The sequence below is a fragment of the Podarcis muralis genome, chromosome 2 (genome assembly GCF_964188315.1).
Source record: "Podarcis muralis chromosome 2, rPodMur119.hap1.1, whole genome shotgun sequence".
NCBI classification, from domain to species: Eukaryota; Metazoa; Chordata; class Lepidosauria; order Squamata; family Lacertidae; genus Podarcis; species Podarcis muralis.
In genome coordinates, this window is record NC_135656.1 from 68,518,089 (window position 1) to 68,535,261 (window position 17,173).

General features: G+C 46.4%; 2 protein-coding genes and 1 long non-coding RNA gene across 4 annotated transcripts in view; 2 read left to right on the forward strand and 1 right to left on the reverse strand.

Moving 5' to 3' along the window:
• ZFYVE28 (zinc finger FYVE-type containing 28) overlaps positions 1 to 852 on the reverse strand; it is a 29,929-nt gene extending 29,077 nt beyond the window's left edge. Inside the window, exon 1 of the mRNA XM_028718485.2 lies at positions 658 to 852. Coding sequence (XP_028574318.2) covers positions 658 to 699 — 42 coding nt within the window. The 5' untranslated portion in view covers positions 700 to 852. The remainder of the gene's footprint in view (positions 1 to 657) is intronic.
• On the forward strand, positions 357 to 3,928 carry LOC114591443 (uncharacterized). Its single transcript, XR_003705270.2, has 4 exons — positions 357 to 459; positions 1,535 to 1,637; positions 2,368 to 2,880; positions 3,183 to 3,928. It is a non-coding gene; the product is annotated as an uncharacterized LOC114591443 (long non-coding RNA).
• Positions 3,929 to 12,564: 8,636 nt separating this feature from the next.
• FAM193B (family with sequence similarity 193 member B) overlaps positions 12,565 to 17,173 on the forward strand; it is a 30,181-nt gene continuing 25,572 nt past the window's right edge. For both annotated transcript variants that reach the window (XM_028718486.2, XM_028718487.2), the window contains exon 1: positions 12,565 to 12,867. In XM_028718486.2, coding sequence (XP_028574319.2) covers positions 12,700 to 12,867 — 168 coding nt within the window. In that variant the 5' untranslated portion in view covers positions 12,565 to 12,699. The remainder of the gene's footprint in view (positions 12,868 to 17,173) is intronic.

Below are 17,173 nucleotides of genomic sequence, written 5' to 3' on the forward strand. Positions count from 1 at the left end.
CCCTTGACTGCCAGAGACAACAGCCACTGAAGGGAGCAAGGTCTCCACACCTCTAAGGTCTTAAGGCTCCAGGTTTACCAGCAGGCGAGAGGACAAAGTGGCAGTAGACGAATGAAGAAACAAATACAAAGGCGTACACAAAGACACACCTGTGTACACTTATGTCATTCCCGAAGAGCTACAACATCAAAGGCTCCTATACTCAGCAAATCACTACCACGCATTGAAACTCTCATTTCACCCCCAAGCGGGCATTGGAAAGGGGGGGGGCTCATTCTTTTACCACCCGGATTGTGAAGGCAGCTGGGAGAGGGGCGTTTTAAGAAGTTGGAGGCTAACTCAGCTGTAATCCTCGACCCTGATTTGGCAGCCTCCGCGTGATCAGGATCGCTGCCGCGAAAGAGAAGCAACTCCTGAGAAGTCCGAATTCAAGTCCGGAGCCTTAGAGCGAAAAGCGAGGTGGGTCGCGGACGGGACGCGGGGAGCGAAGACCGAGGCGCGAGAAGCCCCCCCCCCCCCCCCGAAACATGCCGAGAAGAGAAAAAGGAGCCCTCACCGGGCCTAGCCCAGAGACAGCGAGAAAGAAACCGAGCGCGAGCCCGTCGGGGAGCCCGTCCCGGGCTGGGAAGAGCCCCTTCTCGGAGCCCCCCTCCTCACCTTGGGTCTATGCAGCCACCTGCGGACGGCGGCGGGCAGCATGGCTCGAGCTCCGTGCGCGTCGGCGTCGGCGGCGTCGGTGGGAGAAAGCGCTCTGGCTCCAGCAGACACACCTGAGCCGTCTGCGCTCCGCCGCCTCCGCCTGGGGCTGCCCTTTGGCGCCTCCCCGGGGCGGGTCGAGGCGGGGCTTCGGGCTCCAGGAGCGGGACATGGGAGCACCCGCACGCTTTTATCCCCGCCCTGCTCCGGAGCTCGCTTGGCGGACGAGGCCGACGCCCCCTAGCGTGCGCGCGCGCGAGCGAATTGGCGGCCTCGAAGGGGCGGCGTGGGGTCTCCGCCCACCTCGCGGAGCGGGAGGACACCAGCGGCTCCCTGCGAAACGTGCGGAACAGCACTAGTCTCCGAGGGGTGGGGGGCGAACGAGCGGGGAGGGGGTCGGAAATAACTTTCCGCCCTCCGAGGGGGCCATAGGAGCCAACCCCCCCCATAAAATATTTGAGGGGGCCGGACCACCCCAAAGTTTATGGGCATTGCCATTCAAATAGTGTGCTTGCACCTCATCATGTGATCGATTATGCGGGGCGGGGCTTACCTGCACCCCTCTATTTTATTCAAGTTGGCATCCCTGGAGAGGGCCCTCAGAGTTTGGAAAAAGAGATCCTATTATGATGATCGAGCTCCAAAGTCCTTTCAGAGTGCCTTTTCAGAGGTGTTGTTTGGCCGGGCTGGTATCCCAGCTGGGTGCGGGGCACCTGGGGTAGGTAGATATGAGAGGACGCGCCGACGTGCCCGGCTTAGGGGCGCCATTTCGGAAGGGGGGCACGATATATTATTTTGTTTGCTACCTTTCTGTGTCCTGCTTTTTCTTCCACTCCAGAGGGCTTTCCCAAGCGGGCTCCCATCCAGGCACCTACAGACTCAATCTAGACCTGCTGAGTTTTCACTTTACTGCATCTTGTCCCTTCAGAACATGCCCTGAGGTCTGATTCCAGCTTCAAACTTCTGTTGTTTGTTTTAAAAACAGGATTTGTAATTTTCTAGCTTTCTGATCCTTTGTTTGTTCTTTCTTTATTATCCTTTATGATGGCTACAACAACCTTATCAACACAGAATAAACAACCAGGCATACACACAGAGAGAATGTGAGCACACACACAGTCACCATTTCATTTCACTCCATTTTGCCAATATTTGCCATATAAATTAGAGGGAACCAGCCAGAAACAAGTGTGTTTCTTAATACTGTATGTATAGGAACCCGATATGCCTTGTTGGCTCCCTATACCAGCATCAGAGGAAGATATGCAGGCCGGAGGGAGAGCCTACAGGTTTGCCAGGGCTTATGTTTCCCTGGAAATGCTTGCCTCCTAATGCTAGCTCTATGGGGACCAGCTGTGGATATTCAGGTGGGTGCTGGGGGGGGGCATCTTCTAAAACACTCTATTATTAATCCACATGCTGTGCCTTGGCCTTTAAAACAGACTCTAGAGTAGAGACCTACCGTAGTTTAACAAACACACATTGCAGAAGATTCCCCACCCCCATTCAATGAGTCGTTACTGTATCTTTAAGATGAATATACTCTCCTGATGCCTCAGCCATTGTTTATTATAACATTTTATCTCTTTTATTCAAGCTTCTGTTGATGTTTAAAACCTGTTTTTAAACCTGTCTTCTCTTTTCTCCCTCCCCTCCCCTGACTTCATGCAGTTCCAGGATTGTGATGTGGCACAACAAATCTTCCAAAGAGGGCTGATAGTGATGACAGCATTACATTTTTACGTATACTGTATATGAAGATATATACAGAGAGAGAAAATTATACATGGAATTATGGCTTTTGGTGTGGAAAGCAGCTATAAAATACGTATTTGAACAATGCCAGTTAGGTTTACGTGGTTTCAAACTACCTGCTGCTATTAAACACTAAAACAGATTTTTCTCTTTACCTGTATTCCCTGTCCCATAGGTAATTATGTAGCATTTCCTGAAGTAGTTACGCAAGTTCTGCTCTGGGGGCTTTGCTGGCAATGGGAGTTTATTGACCAATTGGATGTTTTGCAGATAAGACAGGTGGAAGGAAGAGCTGCTGCCACTACTGTGTGGTGTTATAAACCTCACCACTTTCACTTCCTATCTAAATTGCCAGACAGCTGCTCTTGGGGGTTTCCTGCCCTCCATGACCAGAGGCTGGATCTACAGTGCATTGATGGCACAGCGCAAGTATGAATGTTACTGAAGATGTCACTTGATATTTTTATGTAAAATATTTGAATACTACAATTCCATTAAGTATATCCAGAGTAGTTTGGTATTAAGATTATCCTGCTTGCTTGCCATGGTATCTAAGATGGTACGGTGCTACAAGCAAAAATCCCAGCTCATTGAGTACCAGCTGGAGGAAAAGGCCTGTGAAATAAAAGCTGGCCATAAACATTGTTTGTCCCCTCTCTGCACACGTATTAATCAGAGCTGAGGGAAAATAGGTTGTCACAAAACAAATCTGAGTTTCTTTCCCTTACCAGACACAATCCTTCTGTTCTTTGGGATGTTAATAATAGCTTCAAGTGAGAGCTGGACCATAAAGAAGGCTGATCACTGAAGAATCAATGCTTTTGAATTATGGTGCTGGAGGAGACTCTTGAGAGTCCCATAGACTGCAAGAAGATCAAACCTATCCATTCCTAAGGAAATCAGCCCTGAGTGCTCACTGGAAGGACAGATCCTGAAGCTGAGGCTCCCAACACTTTGGCCACCTCATGAAAAGAGAAGACTCCCTGGATAAGACCCTGATGTTGGGAAAGATGGAGGGCACAAGGAGAAGGGGACGACAGAGGACGAGATGGTTGGACAGTGATCTCAAAGCTACCAACATGAGTTTGACCAAACTGTGGGAGGCAGTGGAAGACATGAGTGCCTGGCATGCTCTGGTCTATGAGGTCACAAAGAGTTGGACACGACTAAACAACTAAACAACAACAACAAAAGTTTTAAGGAACCGTTAGTTCCTTGATACATAACAATTTATAATAATTTTATAACTGTCCCACCCAACCCATAACTTTTGGGGCACAATCCCTGTCCCAGAACACTGACAATAACAAGGATCTCCCTGAGGGTATTTCTCAACAGCCCATATCTTTAAACAAAAACGTCTTGGGGACAGTAGTAAGCATATGAAAAAAGTATCACTGAAATAGCAAGAGGTTTCTCTTTCCACCTTTTTTGGGGGGAGGGAGTAGCTTGAGGATGTTTCTACAAAGCAAGGGTGTTCTTTTTTTTTAATTTTTATTGGGTTTTCAAATTTTATACAGACAACACACACATAAAAAGACAAAGACAAAACACGTATAATTTCATACCCTTACTTTCTTATCCCTCTTTCCCTGACTTCCCCCCACCCACCCCCCTCATACATCCCAATTTCCAAAGTTAGTTCAGCAAGTTTTTGTCCCTTCCTTCAAAGCAAGGGTGTTCTTTATCCCCCTTATTATTCGGAATCCCTTTGCCATGGCTGTTAGAAAATATATATACATCATCAAGTGATAACTATACAGGGGAAGGAATGTCTTACCAACATTTTTGTGAATGATGCAGCATTAATATTATCAAATGCCATACACACAACTTCATATATTAGGAAGTAATCAGATTTACGGTATATGAGGTGGCAGGCCTAAAATGAAGTATAAAAATGCAGAACTATGTATAAATATTGCTACCAAAATTCAAACAAATCCAGCAAAGTCTAGGTGTTCCAATTTGCCATGAACAATTTAAATATTTGTGAATAATCATTTCTTTTTTAAAAAAAAGAAAGTTTGTTTAACTCTACTATTGGGCACATTAAGGGGGAATTTTTTTTTAAATGGAGTAAATTAAAATATTGGGTATCATCTCTGCTGTGAAAATGAGAAGTCTACCAAAGTCTACCCAAATTAGTTTCAATTCATGCTCATTTAGATTCCTGCAGGAAAAGCCGGTGGTGTGGCAGAGCTATAGTAACCTCCACCCCCAACATCGCTGTGTTTTTCCTGGGGGGGGGGAGTGGGATATAAATAATAATAAAATACCAGCACGTGTGCAGCACACAGTGGACGTGTGTGGCTCTTTTGACTAGAAGCTGAATTCCAAGGAAAGCAATATTTGTCTGTGTTTCTCATATCCTGAGGGTGTGCTTGACAGGAAGTCAGCGTGGTTTATGGGAAATGGTGACACAGGTACTTGTACTTGTCGAGAAATACAACTCAACGGCTGTGCAGGGAAGCAGGAATTAGTTCTCTAGTAGCTGGTTTCAGCTTCCTGATAGGATCTTTTCTCTACTAATCCCACCCTCCAACAGCTTTTAAGTCCCATTATGTTCTGTCAGTGCACATCATTCCATTGGACTGCAGCTATTCTTTTAAGGAATGTGGTTAATTGATCAACTTTGAACACCATTGAAACGTGACAGGAGCCTGGGTTGACTTGCCCCACCCCTTAATCGCAGGTGTCAGTTATCAAAATCCTGGCTCAATTTAAAACAGGTGATGTGGTTTCAAAGGAAGAATGGGAGCGCATTCTGAAGCATGCTCCCGATCCTTCCTAGCCAGCCCAGTTTGAATTCAAGTTTGACTGCAAAAGCAAAATCTTCCTTTGAACAAACCACACCTTTGAAAGAATAGGAAGTGTGCAGTAATTTGGCACATTTCTCTCTGCAATTGTAACAGCAGCTGGAAAGGAAGATTTGGGAGCACATTTAAGAGTGCACTGCTGGTCCTTCCTTTTCAGATTTGCTCTGTAGGTTCAGTGAGGTTATGATGCACAGGTGTATGTGGTTTAGCCTAAACTATGCTGTGGGCCGAAATGGGAGGCCTGGTGGACCAGAGGTTTCTCACTACCAATTTAAAATAACCCAAGGAATGCTGTCAGGAGGTGAGCAGCTGCTGTAACTGGTAAAATATTATTGATAAGGAGGTTGCTATTCGCCATTTTAGAGGTTTATGTAAACACTACTAGACTGGATAGTACTTTTGTTTTCAGTTTCAATATTGTTAACTAAAAAATATGAGTACACACACACATATATATGCTTTGAGCATGATTACCTGTATTTCTCTTGTTGCAATTTATAAAAAGCATAGTATTTAAATCAGCCTGTGTCTCTAGACGCATCTAAGATGAGCAAAGAATCATCTCCAGAAGCTCATCACATGATTATAAGAATCAGGCTACTCAGGGCAGGAATTCTTTAATCATTTGTGCATGGTGATGGAGGTTTGGAAAGTTTTCCATTTTTAGAAATGAATTTTCATAAAATTCATTAGTAATGGGCCAAGCACTCCCCAGGCAGGTTAAAGGCTATTCAATGTTACCATGTGCTACTCGCCTGTTGAAGAAGGCAGCTGCCAGTAGGCCAGCACTCATAATTATGTTGTTGTTGTTTAGATTTTTCATCCATTCCTTCAAAAGGTGGAGGTAAACAACAACAACAATTTATTTATACCCCATTCATCTGGCTGGGTTTCCCCAGCCACCCAACAGAATATTAACAAAACCATACAAAGCTTTTTGAAATTTTTAAAAACACATATTTTCACAAGTAAATTATTTCAAGGTTGTCCAGTTAAGCTGTAGGCAGTGACATCCTGCTGTTGATGTTCCACCCGTGATGTGTGTGTGGATCTGGCTATGGATCTGGAAGATCTCCAGCACCCTTGTTGCTCCCACCCCAGTGGAGGCTGGTCCATTCGGACAGCCCCACCAACCTCAGCCCCCCTTCAGTCAGCCTCCACCCACCTGCCTTTGTTACTTATAACCAATGCAGGGTGTAGCACTGCCTTATCAGCTTCCTCCTCCTTAGTCTCAGTGTTTCCCTTGTAGATCTCAGCTGAGGAGGAAGAAGGGGGACAAAACTGAAATTAGTTGGCTCTGCCTGTCATTGACTTGGGCTCCACCTGCTGTTGGCCTTCTGCCCTACCAGTCTCAGTGGGCATCAGTCACCATTGTCTCACACCTCCAGGGAGGGCCAGAAACAACAGAAGCCCTAAGGCTGGGAAAGTAATTTCTCTCCCACTGGATTCAACATAAGGCCAGGGAGGAGAAGGAAAAGGATCACCCTCCCGCTCTGGCCACAGCTGGCCAGCAAGAAGGGTTCCGGATGTGGCAATTGCTCTCCCATGGACTCAACCACCCTTGGATTGATCTCACGATGAGTAAACAACTGCAGTGGATACACAGTGGTACCTCTAGTTACGAACTTAATTAGTTCCGGAGGTCCGTTCTTAACCTGAAACTGTTCTTAACTAGAGACGTGCTTTCGCTAATAGGGCCTCTTGCTGTCACTGCGCCACCGGCACATGATTTCCATTCTCAACCTGGGGCAAAGTTCTCAACTCAAGGTAACTCTTCCAGGTTAGCGGAGTTTGTAACCTTAAGTGTTTGTAACCTGAGGCATTTGTAACTTGAGCTACCACTGTAGTACTAATCAAAAGTTTTCAAAGCTGGCTGCAGAGTTTTCAGTGCCTTCGTTTCCCCCCTCAAAATCTAAATAATATAAAGGAAATATATGACATTAGCAAGTCTTACAATTATCTGGTTAACTACAATAAGAAGCCCCCCCCCTTTTTTTGTAATGAACACAATATCTTTGTTGTTGTTTTCTTCATGGGTACTATTGCTTATTTCTTCTTCTTTTTTGTGTCTTACTTTGCTCTGTGCACTTGTTATTTTGTACTTTTTATTTTTCAATAAAGAATAAAAAAACCCTAATGATTTTCCAAGTGCTCCAGTGAAAATCCAACCAACACTTTAAATCTGTTTGAATATATCATTGAAACAACATGTAGTGCACTTTATTGATTTTATTTCCTATTCAGTTATTTCAGTAAAAACTTTTGGGTACTGGAAAAAAAAATCCAATCCATATAGTGTACAAATGTGGCATACAATTATTATCATTATTTTAAAGTGTGAAATAAATATATGGTAGTTCAGATCCTTATCAATTTAAGGCAGCAGAAAACTTTCATGAAAATTTTACTGACGCAACGTTTTCTAGAACATCCACATCCCTGCTTGTGGATAAACGACATGTGGTACAGCAAGGTAACACAACAGACTTCAATCTCTCATTGCTACTAGGCATGAGGGCTATGTTCTACCTCCATTGTCAGAGGCAGCAGGTCTCTGAATGCCAGCTGCTGGAGAGAACAAGTGGGAGAGGGCTGTTGTGCTCATGTCCTGCATCTGGTTGAGATGGACTAGATGGGCCTTTCGTCTGATTCAGAAGGGCTACAGTGGTACCTCTGATTGCGAATGGGATCCATTCCAGAGGCCCATTCACAACATGAAAGGAATGCAACCCGCAGTGGCGCGTCTGCGCATGTGCGGGTTGCAATTTGCTACTTCTGCGCATGCGCATGTCGTCATTTTGCGCATCTGTGCATGCGCGAGCAGCAAAACCCGGAAATAACCCTTTCCGGTACTTCCGGATCACCGCGGGACGTAACCTGAAAGAACATAACATAAACCAGATGTAACATGAGGTATGACTTTATTATGTTCGTATGGTGTTCTGCCACTCTCTCTTTCCCCATTTCCTGCAAGGTAAGCCCTCTGGTGGTTAAAATATGCCTGCAACATTTCCTGCAACAATTCTGCTTATTGCCACCTTTGGCATCCAGCTGAAACTGCTGTGATGCATCTTCAATTATCTACAGCCATCCCGGTCAGCAATACTATCCTCACACGTCTAGAGGGGTAGGCCTGTCCTTGCTTACTGACAGCCCCCTCTTTCAAAATAGCTACCAATCACACTTAAAAACAACAAATATTTGCTTTGTTCATTCAGCAGAGGGAGCCTGAAGCAGCTCTTAAGACATGACAATACAGTGATGCAGCATCAAAAAAAGATAACACTATTCTAGGCTGCCTCAACAGAAGTCTAGTGTCCAGATCAAAGGAAGTAATAGTACTACTCTACTCTGCCTTGGTCAAACCACACCTGGAGTACTGTGTCCAGTTCTGGGCACCACAATTTAAAGAAGGCTGTTGACAAGCTGGAATGTGTGCAGAAGAGGACAACCAAGATGATCAAGTGTCTGGAAACTAAGTCTTATGAGGAACGCTTGAAGTAGCTGGGTATGTTTAGCCTGGAGGAGACTGAGAGGAGATATGATAGCCATCTTCAAACATCTGAAGTTCTGTCATATGGAAGAGGGAGCATGCTTGTTTTCTCTTGCTCTGGAGGGTAGAACTTGAGGCAATGGCTTCAAGTTACAAGAAAGGAGATTCTGACTAAACATTCGAAAAAACGTCCTAACAGTAAGAGCTGTTTGACAGTGGAACAGACTCACACGAGAGGTGGTGGACTCTCCTTCCTTAGAAGTTTTAAAGCAGAGATTGGATGACCATCTGTCACAGATGCTTTAGCTGAGATTCCTGCATTGCAGGGGGTTGGACTAGATGACCCTTGGGCCCCTTCCTACTCTAAGATTCTATGCCTTAGTCTGCTTGGGAGTCACTCCTATTGTCAATGACCCTTAGTGTACCCTTCTAAGCTAATTGTGAGTGTGGGAAGAATCCTACAGTTGGGTAGGATACAGCTTGTCACAAGGTGATGACAACTAAGACTTTAAAGGCAGCCTATTGGATGTATTTGTTTTACTGAAGCATTAAAGATGTCTTCATGTAGTCGTTACTACAGAGAAATGCGATAGGTATATAGCCAATTGGTAATATGACCGGGGTGTAATCATTATGGGACAGTTTCAGATAAACACTTAGGGATGAAAAATAAAAGCTTTGTTTTTGTTTGGAGGAAAGAAGCTATGAAAGCCCAGAGGTCTATTGGGAAGCATTGCTACAGAGAAGTTGGAGACAAGTCACTGCACAAACATTTTTCAAACTAGGGCCTCTGAAAAACTGTTGTTCTATCAAGTTGGTTATCATATTCAGAACAAAAAGAAGCAGACTGTGTCCACACATTCCTGCGTATTTGGGTCACTGTTTCTGTGTGCAGGTTTGTGTGCCTTTGTCCACGCAGGAGTAGGTACTTTCAAAATCTATCTTGGTGCTTCCTGGGATGTATATTTGAAATACAAGTTTCCTAATATTCCAGATTTGCACAAAACTGTAAAAATATTTTTTAAGACCTCTGTTGTTCCAAGCCCAGCAAGGATTTGGAGTCACTCACATGAAAGGCTGCTGCTTCCTTTCCTCCCCTATTCCTTCACCGCCTCCTCTACTTGCAAGGGCAATTTTTATTTTTAATACAGCTGTTTTGTGCAAGATCTCTTCTGTGCAAAACAGTTGTTTTAAAATTTCAAAAACAATGATACTGGGAGCATGCATCCTTCCCTATCAGCTGATGGAAGCAAAATGGAAGTGGGTGGATGGTGGCAATAGATGGCACCAGAGAAACATGTCGAAGGCCCACCCACAAAATGTGCTCCAGGTGCATTCACAATCAGGAAACAAACAATTTTATATTGAAATTACTCTCCCATTTTGGATTTCACCTTGATCATGAAAATCCAAGTTTAGCGTTGAAGAACCATAGGCTGTCAGTTGAATGGGGAGAACGTAATGTGGACAACGCCCCAAAACCAAGGCACATGCAGTTTCAAATTCACATTAAATTCCCATGCGGATGAGCCCCTAGAGTTGCTCTTTCAGGAGAAGGTGGATGGCTGGGCTAGCAGGAAGCACTGAAGAGAAGCTGGTGATGAAGATCACATAGCCTGAAAGAATTTAAAGGCACTGGCAAAAAGCAGATATTGAAATAAAATCAATTGGGCCATTAGGAGGCATGTGTAGATCCAAAAATGTCTTTTGAAACACCTTTTGTACAAAATAGCTAATTTCTGCTCATTTTGTACGAAATAGTGCATTTCAAAATAGCCAGCTGCTTCCCAAAATGGAAGGGACAGGACTCTAATACTTCAGTCTGCATTTGGCCAATGTCCATAAAATTAATGAAGGCTGAAAGATACGCTAGTAAGGCAAGTTGTATTAATGTTGCCAGAAGTGAAGGGACAGTGCCCTCTGCTGTATACCAAAAGGCCAGCACACCCATGAAAACATGGCCCTCCCAGGCCATTCATAATTCCAAGAGTACAATATACAGCAGTTCTTTCTGGGCAGACTCTTGCTTTTCTTCCAGCTTGTTAATATATACTGCATTATTATTATTACACTGGAAAAAATTACTTTAGCTTTTGTTCTCTTTTTTTGAGCTGCTGTTCAGGATGGTGATTGCTACTTCATTATAGGCATCTATTTTCTCATTAGTGATCACTTTTCTGCTTTCACTCAGTATATCTTGTAAGACCCAATAGACATCATTGCTCTTTTGCAGTTTCATGATACTTCTAAATTGTACCTCTGTTACCTGAAGCACTTGGTTTGGGAGAATGGTTTTATTTTGTAAAGATCAGTGTGACATGGAGCTATTGTTCTTCCTAGTAAACATCTGCTGCTAGTTTGAGTTCACTTGGGGCTGCTTCACATGTTGTAGGCCTGATTTACAATTCTCCTTTATTGCTCTGATGCATGCAGTTCCTTCCACTGTCAGCTCTGGCAGCCAAACCCTTAGTAAATTTCAGGTGTCAAGATATCACATAGCCCAGGGTTCTGTTACGTAGCAAGTGCTATGCAACAGAGTTATCAGTGGCACCTATGTTTTTTAACTGTACATGTTAAAAAGGCAGCACATGTTTTAAACACAATTGGGTAGATACTTGCTACTCAAATGGCACTTCCACTCCACACCACTAGGGCTACCAGTACTGTACACTTTCAAAACTCCATTCCAGCCTTAATCTCTATTCCACACACCCCTCCCTCCTAGGTGCTTCCTGAAGAGGTTAACATTACCATGCTGCATGTCAGCACCAGATCATGGCTGCAAGTGACAGACTCCTCTTGCGATTGGCCAGTGCTTTGCCGCTTATTCAGTCCCAAGTTTGGACTGCAGTTGTAACCACATTTAGAACACACAGCATACAAATTTCTAATTTTGGGGTTAAGAATAATTATTCCAACTAATCTGCTAGATAACTAACAACATTAAAAAACATTTGAAAAATTACCAAAATGAGTTATTTCTAAATATATAATTTGATCGTTTCCAGATAGTCTTTTATTTCCTGTTAAAATGCAACTTCACGCACCTTTTAGATCTATAACGATGCCCCTCCCTTATTAATTTTATACTGCAGTAGGTATATGATTCCCCCCCCCAAAAAAAAAACCCCATTCGATTGTATTGTTGGCAATAGGTATTTTCAGATACATGAAAACTTAATTTACAAGATGCTTATATATTATACAGAGATTTCACCATTCTATGTCGGAGCACCACAACACTCCGGTGTCAGTTGTTTAACATCCCCGCGTAGACGTGATGAGTTAAGGTGACCTGCTAAGGCTCAGACACACCCGGGGCAGCGGGGTACATCTGCACCTTGTGCCCTCCCTGCACTGCTGGCAGCGGGTGGGGGAGCCGCGAGAAGCAGAGACGGGCCTGCATAGGGGAGGCTTGCAGCGAGCAGAAAGGCGAATTGCTCAAGTTTGCAGCACCGCCGCGCTCGTCGGAGATGCTGTGGAACAACGCCGAGGGCTCCGGCTGAGGCTTTCCTGATGATTCCCTTTAAATGGGCCCTGGTGACCCCAAATGACCACCTTAGCCTCCCGTCGGAGTTGCAGACTCCGGCTCCGCCCCGGGCCACCCCCCGCTCCCGCCTCCCGAGAGACCGGGCCCGCTTCGGCCCCTCCGCCAGCTCCGCGCCTCTAGCCGGGAACACGCGCTCTCTGCCAGGGACGGCGCCTCCTCCAGCCGCTGGGGGGCGCGCTGCCCAGGCGCTGCCCGCTCCGGCGATGGCGGCGGAGGCTTCCCCCCGCGGGCAGGGGCCGGACGGGCCGCGCCGCCATATTGGCTGTTGTCCTGTCTGAAAGCAGCAGCAGCGGCGGCGGCGGCGGCGGCGTTAGCGGCGGCGGCGGGAGCAACAGCGGCGTTAGCGGCGGCGGCGAGAGCGCGGCAGCGTGGGGCGCGGGACGGGCATGACTCGCAGGCGGAATAAGGCGGTGGGCGCGGCCGGGGCGCGGCGGGAGCGGGCGGGGGGAGCAGCCCCCCCAGAGCCGCCCGCGCCCCCCGCCGGGCCCGGCCTTCCAGAGACTCCCGAGGCGGCGGCGGCGGCGAGCAGTGCGGAGCAGGGCAGAGCCTCACAGGTACCGGGAGCGCGCGCCCACATCCCGCCCTGCATCCACACCCCTCTGCTGCCCTTAGACCGCTCGCCCCGCATCCATTTGCGGCGCGCGATCCACCCTTCACCCAGAAACCCCGACCGCACACACGTCCGCCTGCACGCGGATCGCCCCGATCCATCCACCCGAGGTGCCCCCCGTTCGCCTCCCCCCACTCCCCGCCCCCGCCGACTGGGATCGCCCTCCTGGATGCGGCTCCCGCAGCACATTGCACGAGTGCCACCAGACATCCAGCAGCGGCACCCAGTATGCGCCGTGCAGTCACCTCAAGATCCACCTTGAATCCAAGCTGTCTAGATCATGACCTAGGGTGTGTGTGGTGTGTGTGTGGCTCGCTCTCTCCCTATCCCCCCTTACACTGAAGCCACCTGCTTCCCCCACATCCAGCGCCCGTCAGGCCCAGATCCCCACCTCTGTTCATGTCAAGCCCTCGCTTCGTCTGCCCACCCTCTTGTTACATCCAGCATTCAAATCTACTCTAGTCCAACCACAAATAGTCCCACATCCACAATCCTTATGTGCACTACTTACCGATACCCCTTCAGTGTGCAGTGGCCACCTTTTTGCTTGCATGCAACAGTCGCCGAGCATTTATAGTCCACCCTAGCCTGCAGAAGGCTGCTAGACCAGGTCCCCTTCTCCTTTACTTAGGAAAGCCCCATTCCATATGTTCCACGCACCACCAATTCTATAGCTTTTGGGGCTGGAGCACCCATACATTCTGTGCTTGCTGCATCTTTTCAGGCTTCTTGTTGCACCTTCCTCAGATATAGAAAGACAGGCCTTCCTCCAAATACTAACTAGTACTTAGCATATGCAGCTTTATCTTCTGTTTGCATTTTGAGCATTTCCATTTCATTTGCTTCTCTTGTGGGTCTGAAAATTGAGTGGGGCCTTGCCCTGCGACCATGCTGTATCTTGTCCTTCAGATTGTGCCCGGGCCTGTTTTCAGATATATGCACGCATCCCTTCCCAGTAGGTAGGGGGTGGCAGCCAACTGAATCTTTGTGCAGTCCACATGTCTACTAAACAAGAAATCAGAGTAGGGAATTATTGTTGCTTGCTCAGATGAACTAGCACCATAGAATTGTAGAGTTGGAAGGGACCATGAGGGTCATCCAGTCCAACCCCCTGCAATGCAGGAATCAACAAATGGCCACTATCCAATGTTTCTTGCAAGAAGGCTGCTTTGGAAGGGTAAGGGCAGATGTGTGGACAGAGAACACATGAGACTAATGGCAGACAGCACTGACCAGTGTACACCACAGAAGGTCACTGTGTAAGTGATGCTCTGCCCTCCAAGAGGAATTGAGTTTCTCCAGCTGGATGTTGGTATTTGGGTGAATTTGCAGAGCTTTGCTGAGTTACTGTGGGACAATTGGACAGGAGCTGTGCTGCAAGCAGAATGCAGTTTGAGCCAAGGAAAGAGCTAGAACCTGGCATGGACAGAGGAGGATGTTCAAAATCCATTCCAGTGTGTCTCTTGGTCCTGAGTCTGCATAGGTAACATCTACCCTTATGGGCACTGGGGAAACTGCTCCTCTCTCTGTACTGTTAGCCATGTACGCTGAGGTGGCAAATCCTCAGGACAGCTTTGTGTTAACTAAGGATTGTAGAATTAGCCTTCTGGGAAGCCAGGCTGCTGTTGGCAGACAGCAGACCTGCAGGAGACTCAGCCAGAGTTACACAGAGTATGTGGAAGTGGGGGCTTGTCTACAGACTGTGCCAGTCGGCAAGGCATTTTCAGCCTTTTTCAGGGGGCGGGGCAGGGAGAGAGCGCTCTTCTTGTTTGCACACCTGTTTTTTAGCCTGGCTAACGAGCCATTTGGTGGGTGAAGCGGGCACAGTGGCAAATTTGTCCCTGGATAGGATACAGTGCACCTAGACTGGCATGTGTCTGGCCCAGGATAAAAGAATCCCAAACTATCATCATACAGAGTTGCTAGCAAGTAAGCAAGCAAGTCACCAGTCGCAGGAGAGCAGTCAACGTTTTTTGTCCGATTGTGTCTCCTAGACTTTTGCATGCAGTGGGAATGATTAAGAGGTTGTTTCTCTCCATGAAAGTTTGTGTCTTATCTGCCCCGGTGCTCAAGTTATGGACAAAAAGGTACAGGGTCCCTAGTGAAAGTCATAAGCCCGCACCCCCAACTTTCCCTGCTTTTAAACACCACGCCTCAGTGTAGCCTTTTCCCCCTCTCAGTTTTTAAACTTAAATTGATAAAATTATATCATTGCAGTTTTAACAAATTCACCCAATTCGTCTGTTACATCATACTTTGAATCCCTTTTTAGTTTTGTAAAAACTGGCTGAGGGGGTTAGCATCAAATAAAGAGAACTGGGGCCCCTCTAGACTGCCTGTAATTCAAGCATTGATCTGCCCCCTCCCCGCAAATATGCCAACTTCATTATTCAGAGATGAGAGGATTACAAATATCACATAAATGAGACCACAATAGACTATGATGTGCTATAGCAGGGTTGGGAATTGGTTGGGAGTGCTTCCCTTGCTGCTTATTAGAGCACGTATTCTCTACGGAGAACTGGGTTTAAGAGACTAGCACATAAGTGTGCAACAGATAAGTCAAGTCAGGGTGCAGCACAACAGCTTTGAGAGTTGCCGGGTGGGGAGAGGAGTGCTGTTTGTCTGTCTTGTCTATACCAAGGATGGCCAACATCCGTGCCATATGAGATGCACAGGGCATAACTTCTTGCCTCATGGCACTCCTCTCACATGCCTCTGAGACAGTGTTTCTCAAACTTTGGTCTCCAGCTGTTGTCGGACTATAACTCCCAACATCCCTAGCTAACAGGACCAGTGGTCAGGGCTGATTGGAGGTATAGTCCAACATCAGCTAGGGACCCAAGTTTGGGAAACACAACTCTGAGATACGGTGTGCTAATATGCTAGGGAGTCACTCTCGGCTTCTTGGTTTCCTTTGGTAGACGGACCTGTCACACTGAAACAAAGAACATGACTTTCCTAGCCTCACTTTTCACTTCGTAGATAGAAGAACAGCTCCCCTGGCCAAGATGCTGGGGTAAGGGACAATAAGTTCATGACTGGGGGCTGGGATCTGGTCCTTGAGCATCTCAGCCACTCCACCCCTTGAATCCACCCCCCACACTCAGTAACTTGCTCATCTGTGTAGTTGCTCATCTTCCATAGTTGCGGAAGATGCACCTTGAAGCAGCCCTGCTATCTACACTTCCAAGGGTCTAATGCTAGCTATGATTTTCAAGGCAGAAAATGCTTCCAGGATCAACAGGTTCATGCAGAGGATATTTGAGCATCTTCAGGAGATGGTAGAAGCCAGTGGAAAAGGCTTAGCGTTGGAACAGCCAGGTATAGGTTAATACAAAACTATTAGTTAAAACCCATTATGATGCACTGTAATCAGTTTCCTAATTATGTGATTTCTATGTTCCCGGTATTTGGGACACAAAATAGTAACTGGAAAGACCAGCTTGTTGCTGGCTTAAGAGCAATTGCTACAGTGGCTTGGACAGAGCTGTTACTCTTACTGTCCCAGTGTAATGAAGTGTGATGCAAACCTGCAGTGGAAACTTAAGCACAGAACAGGCTTCCAAATCCAGTTTGAAGAGGTAGTCTGCGAACAAAGACCAAAAGACACTTTTAGTTGCATGTGGTGTCTGAAGTACCTATGTATTGCAAATAAATCAGAAAGCATTGTTGATAAATGAACAAAAAGCAGCAGCACCTGAATTCTGAGAGGAGTTACTGTTCCACAAAGCCACTTGCCTCTAGTTAAGACATGGGTTGGGGAGAAGAGAATCACTGAATCAAAAGTTCCATACTTTCTGCTTCTTAACTATATCTCACATATCCAGCCACGAAGCTTCAGTCGGCTGATATGGGAAACCTTGATGGAAACTCCAGAAGAGCTTTCTGGTATGTGTAGCTCTACTGCAGGTTAACCTAAGCCGCAGAAAGAGAAGGCCGAGGTGCTGAGCGCATTAGCATAGATTTGTGCCTATGCTGTCCTTGCCCTGCCTGAATCACAGAGCCTTTGTTCCAAGCATTAAATGAGGGTACATAAATAGTTCCAATTGGATATTATCCTAGCAAGTTTTGTTAGGAATATCATCTAGCTTTTACTTTGTGCTTTCAGGTGTTTAAGCGAATTTACATTGTTTCATTTACTCTAGCAAGTGCTTATTCTTCTAATCAGAGTCTAATGCTTGGAGCAAAGCAGAAATGTGGGGAATTGGAGAAGATAAACAGTAGGCAGCCTGTTACTTTAGGATGCT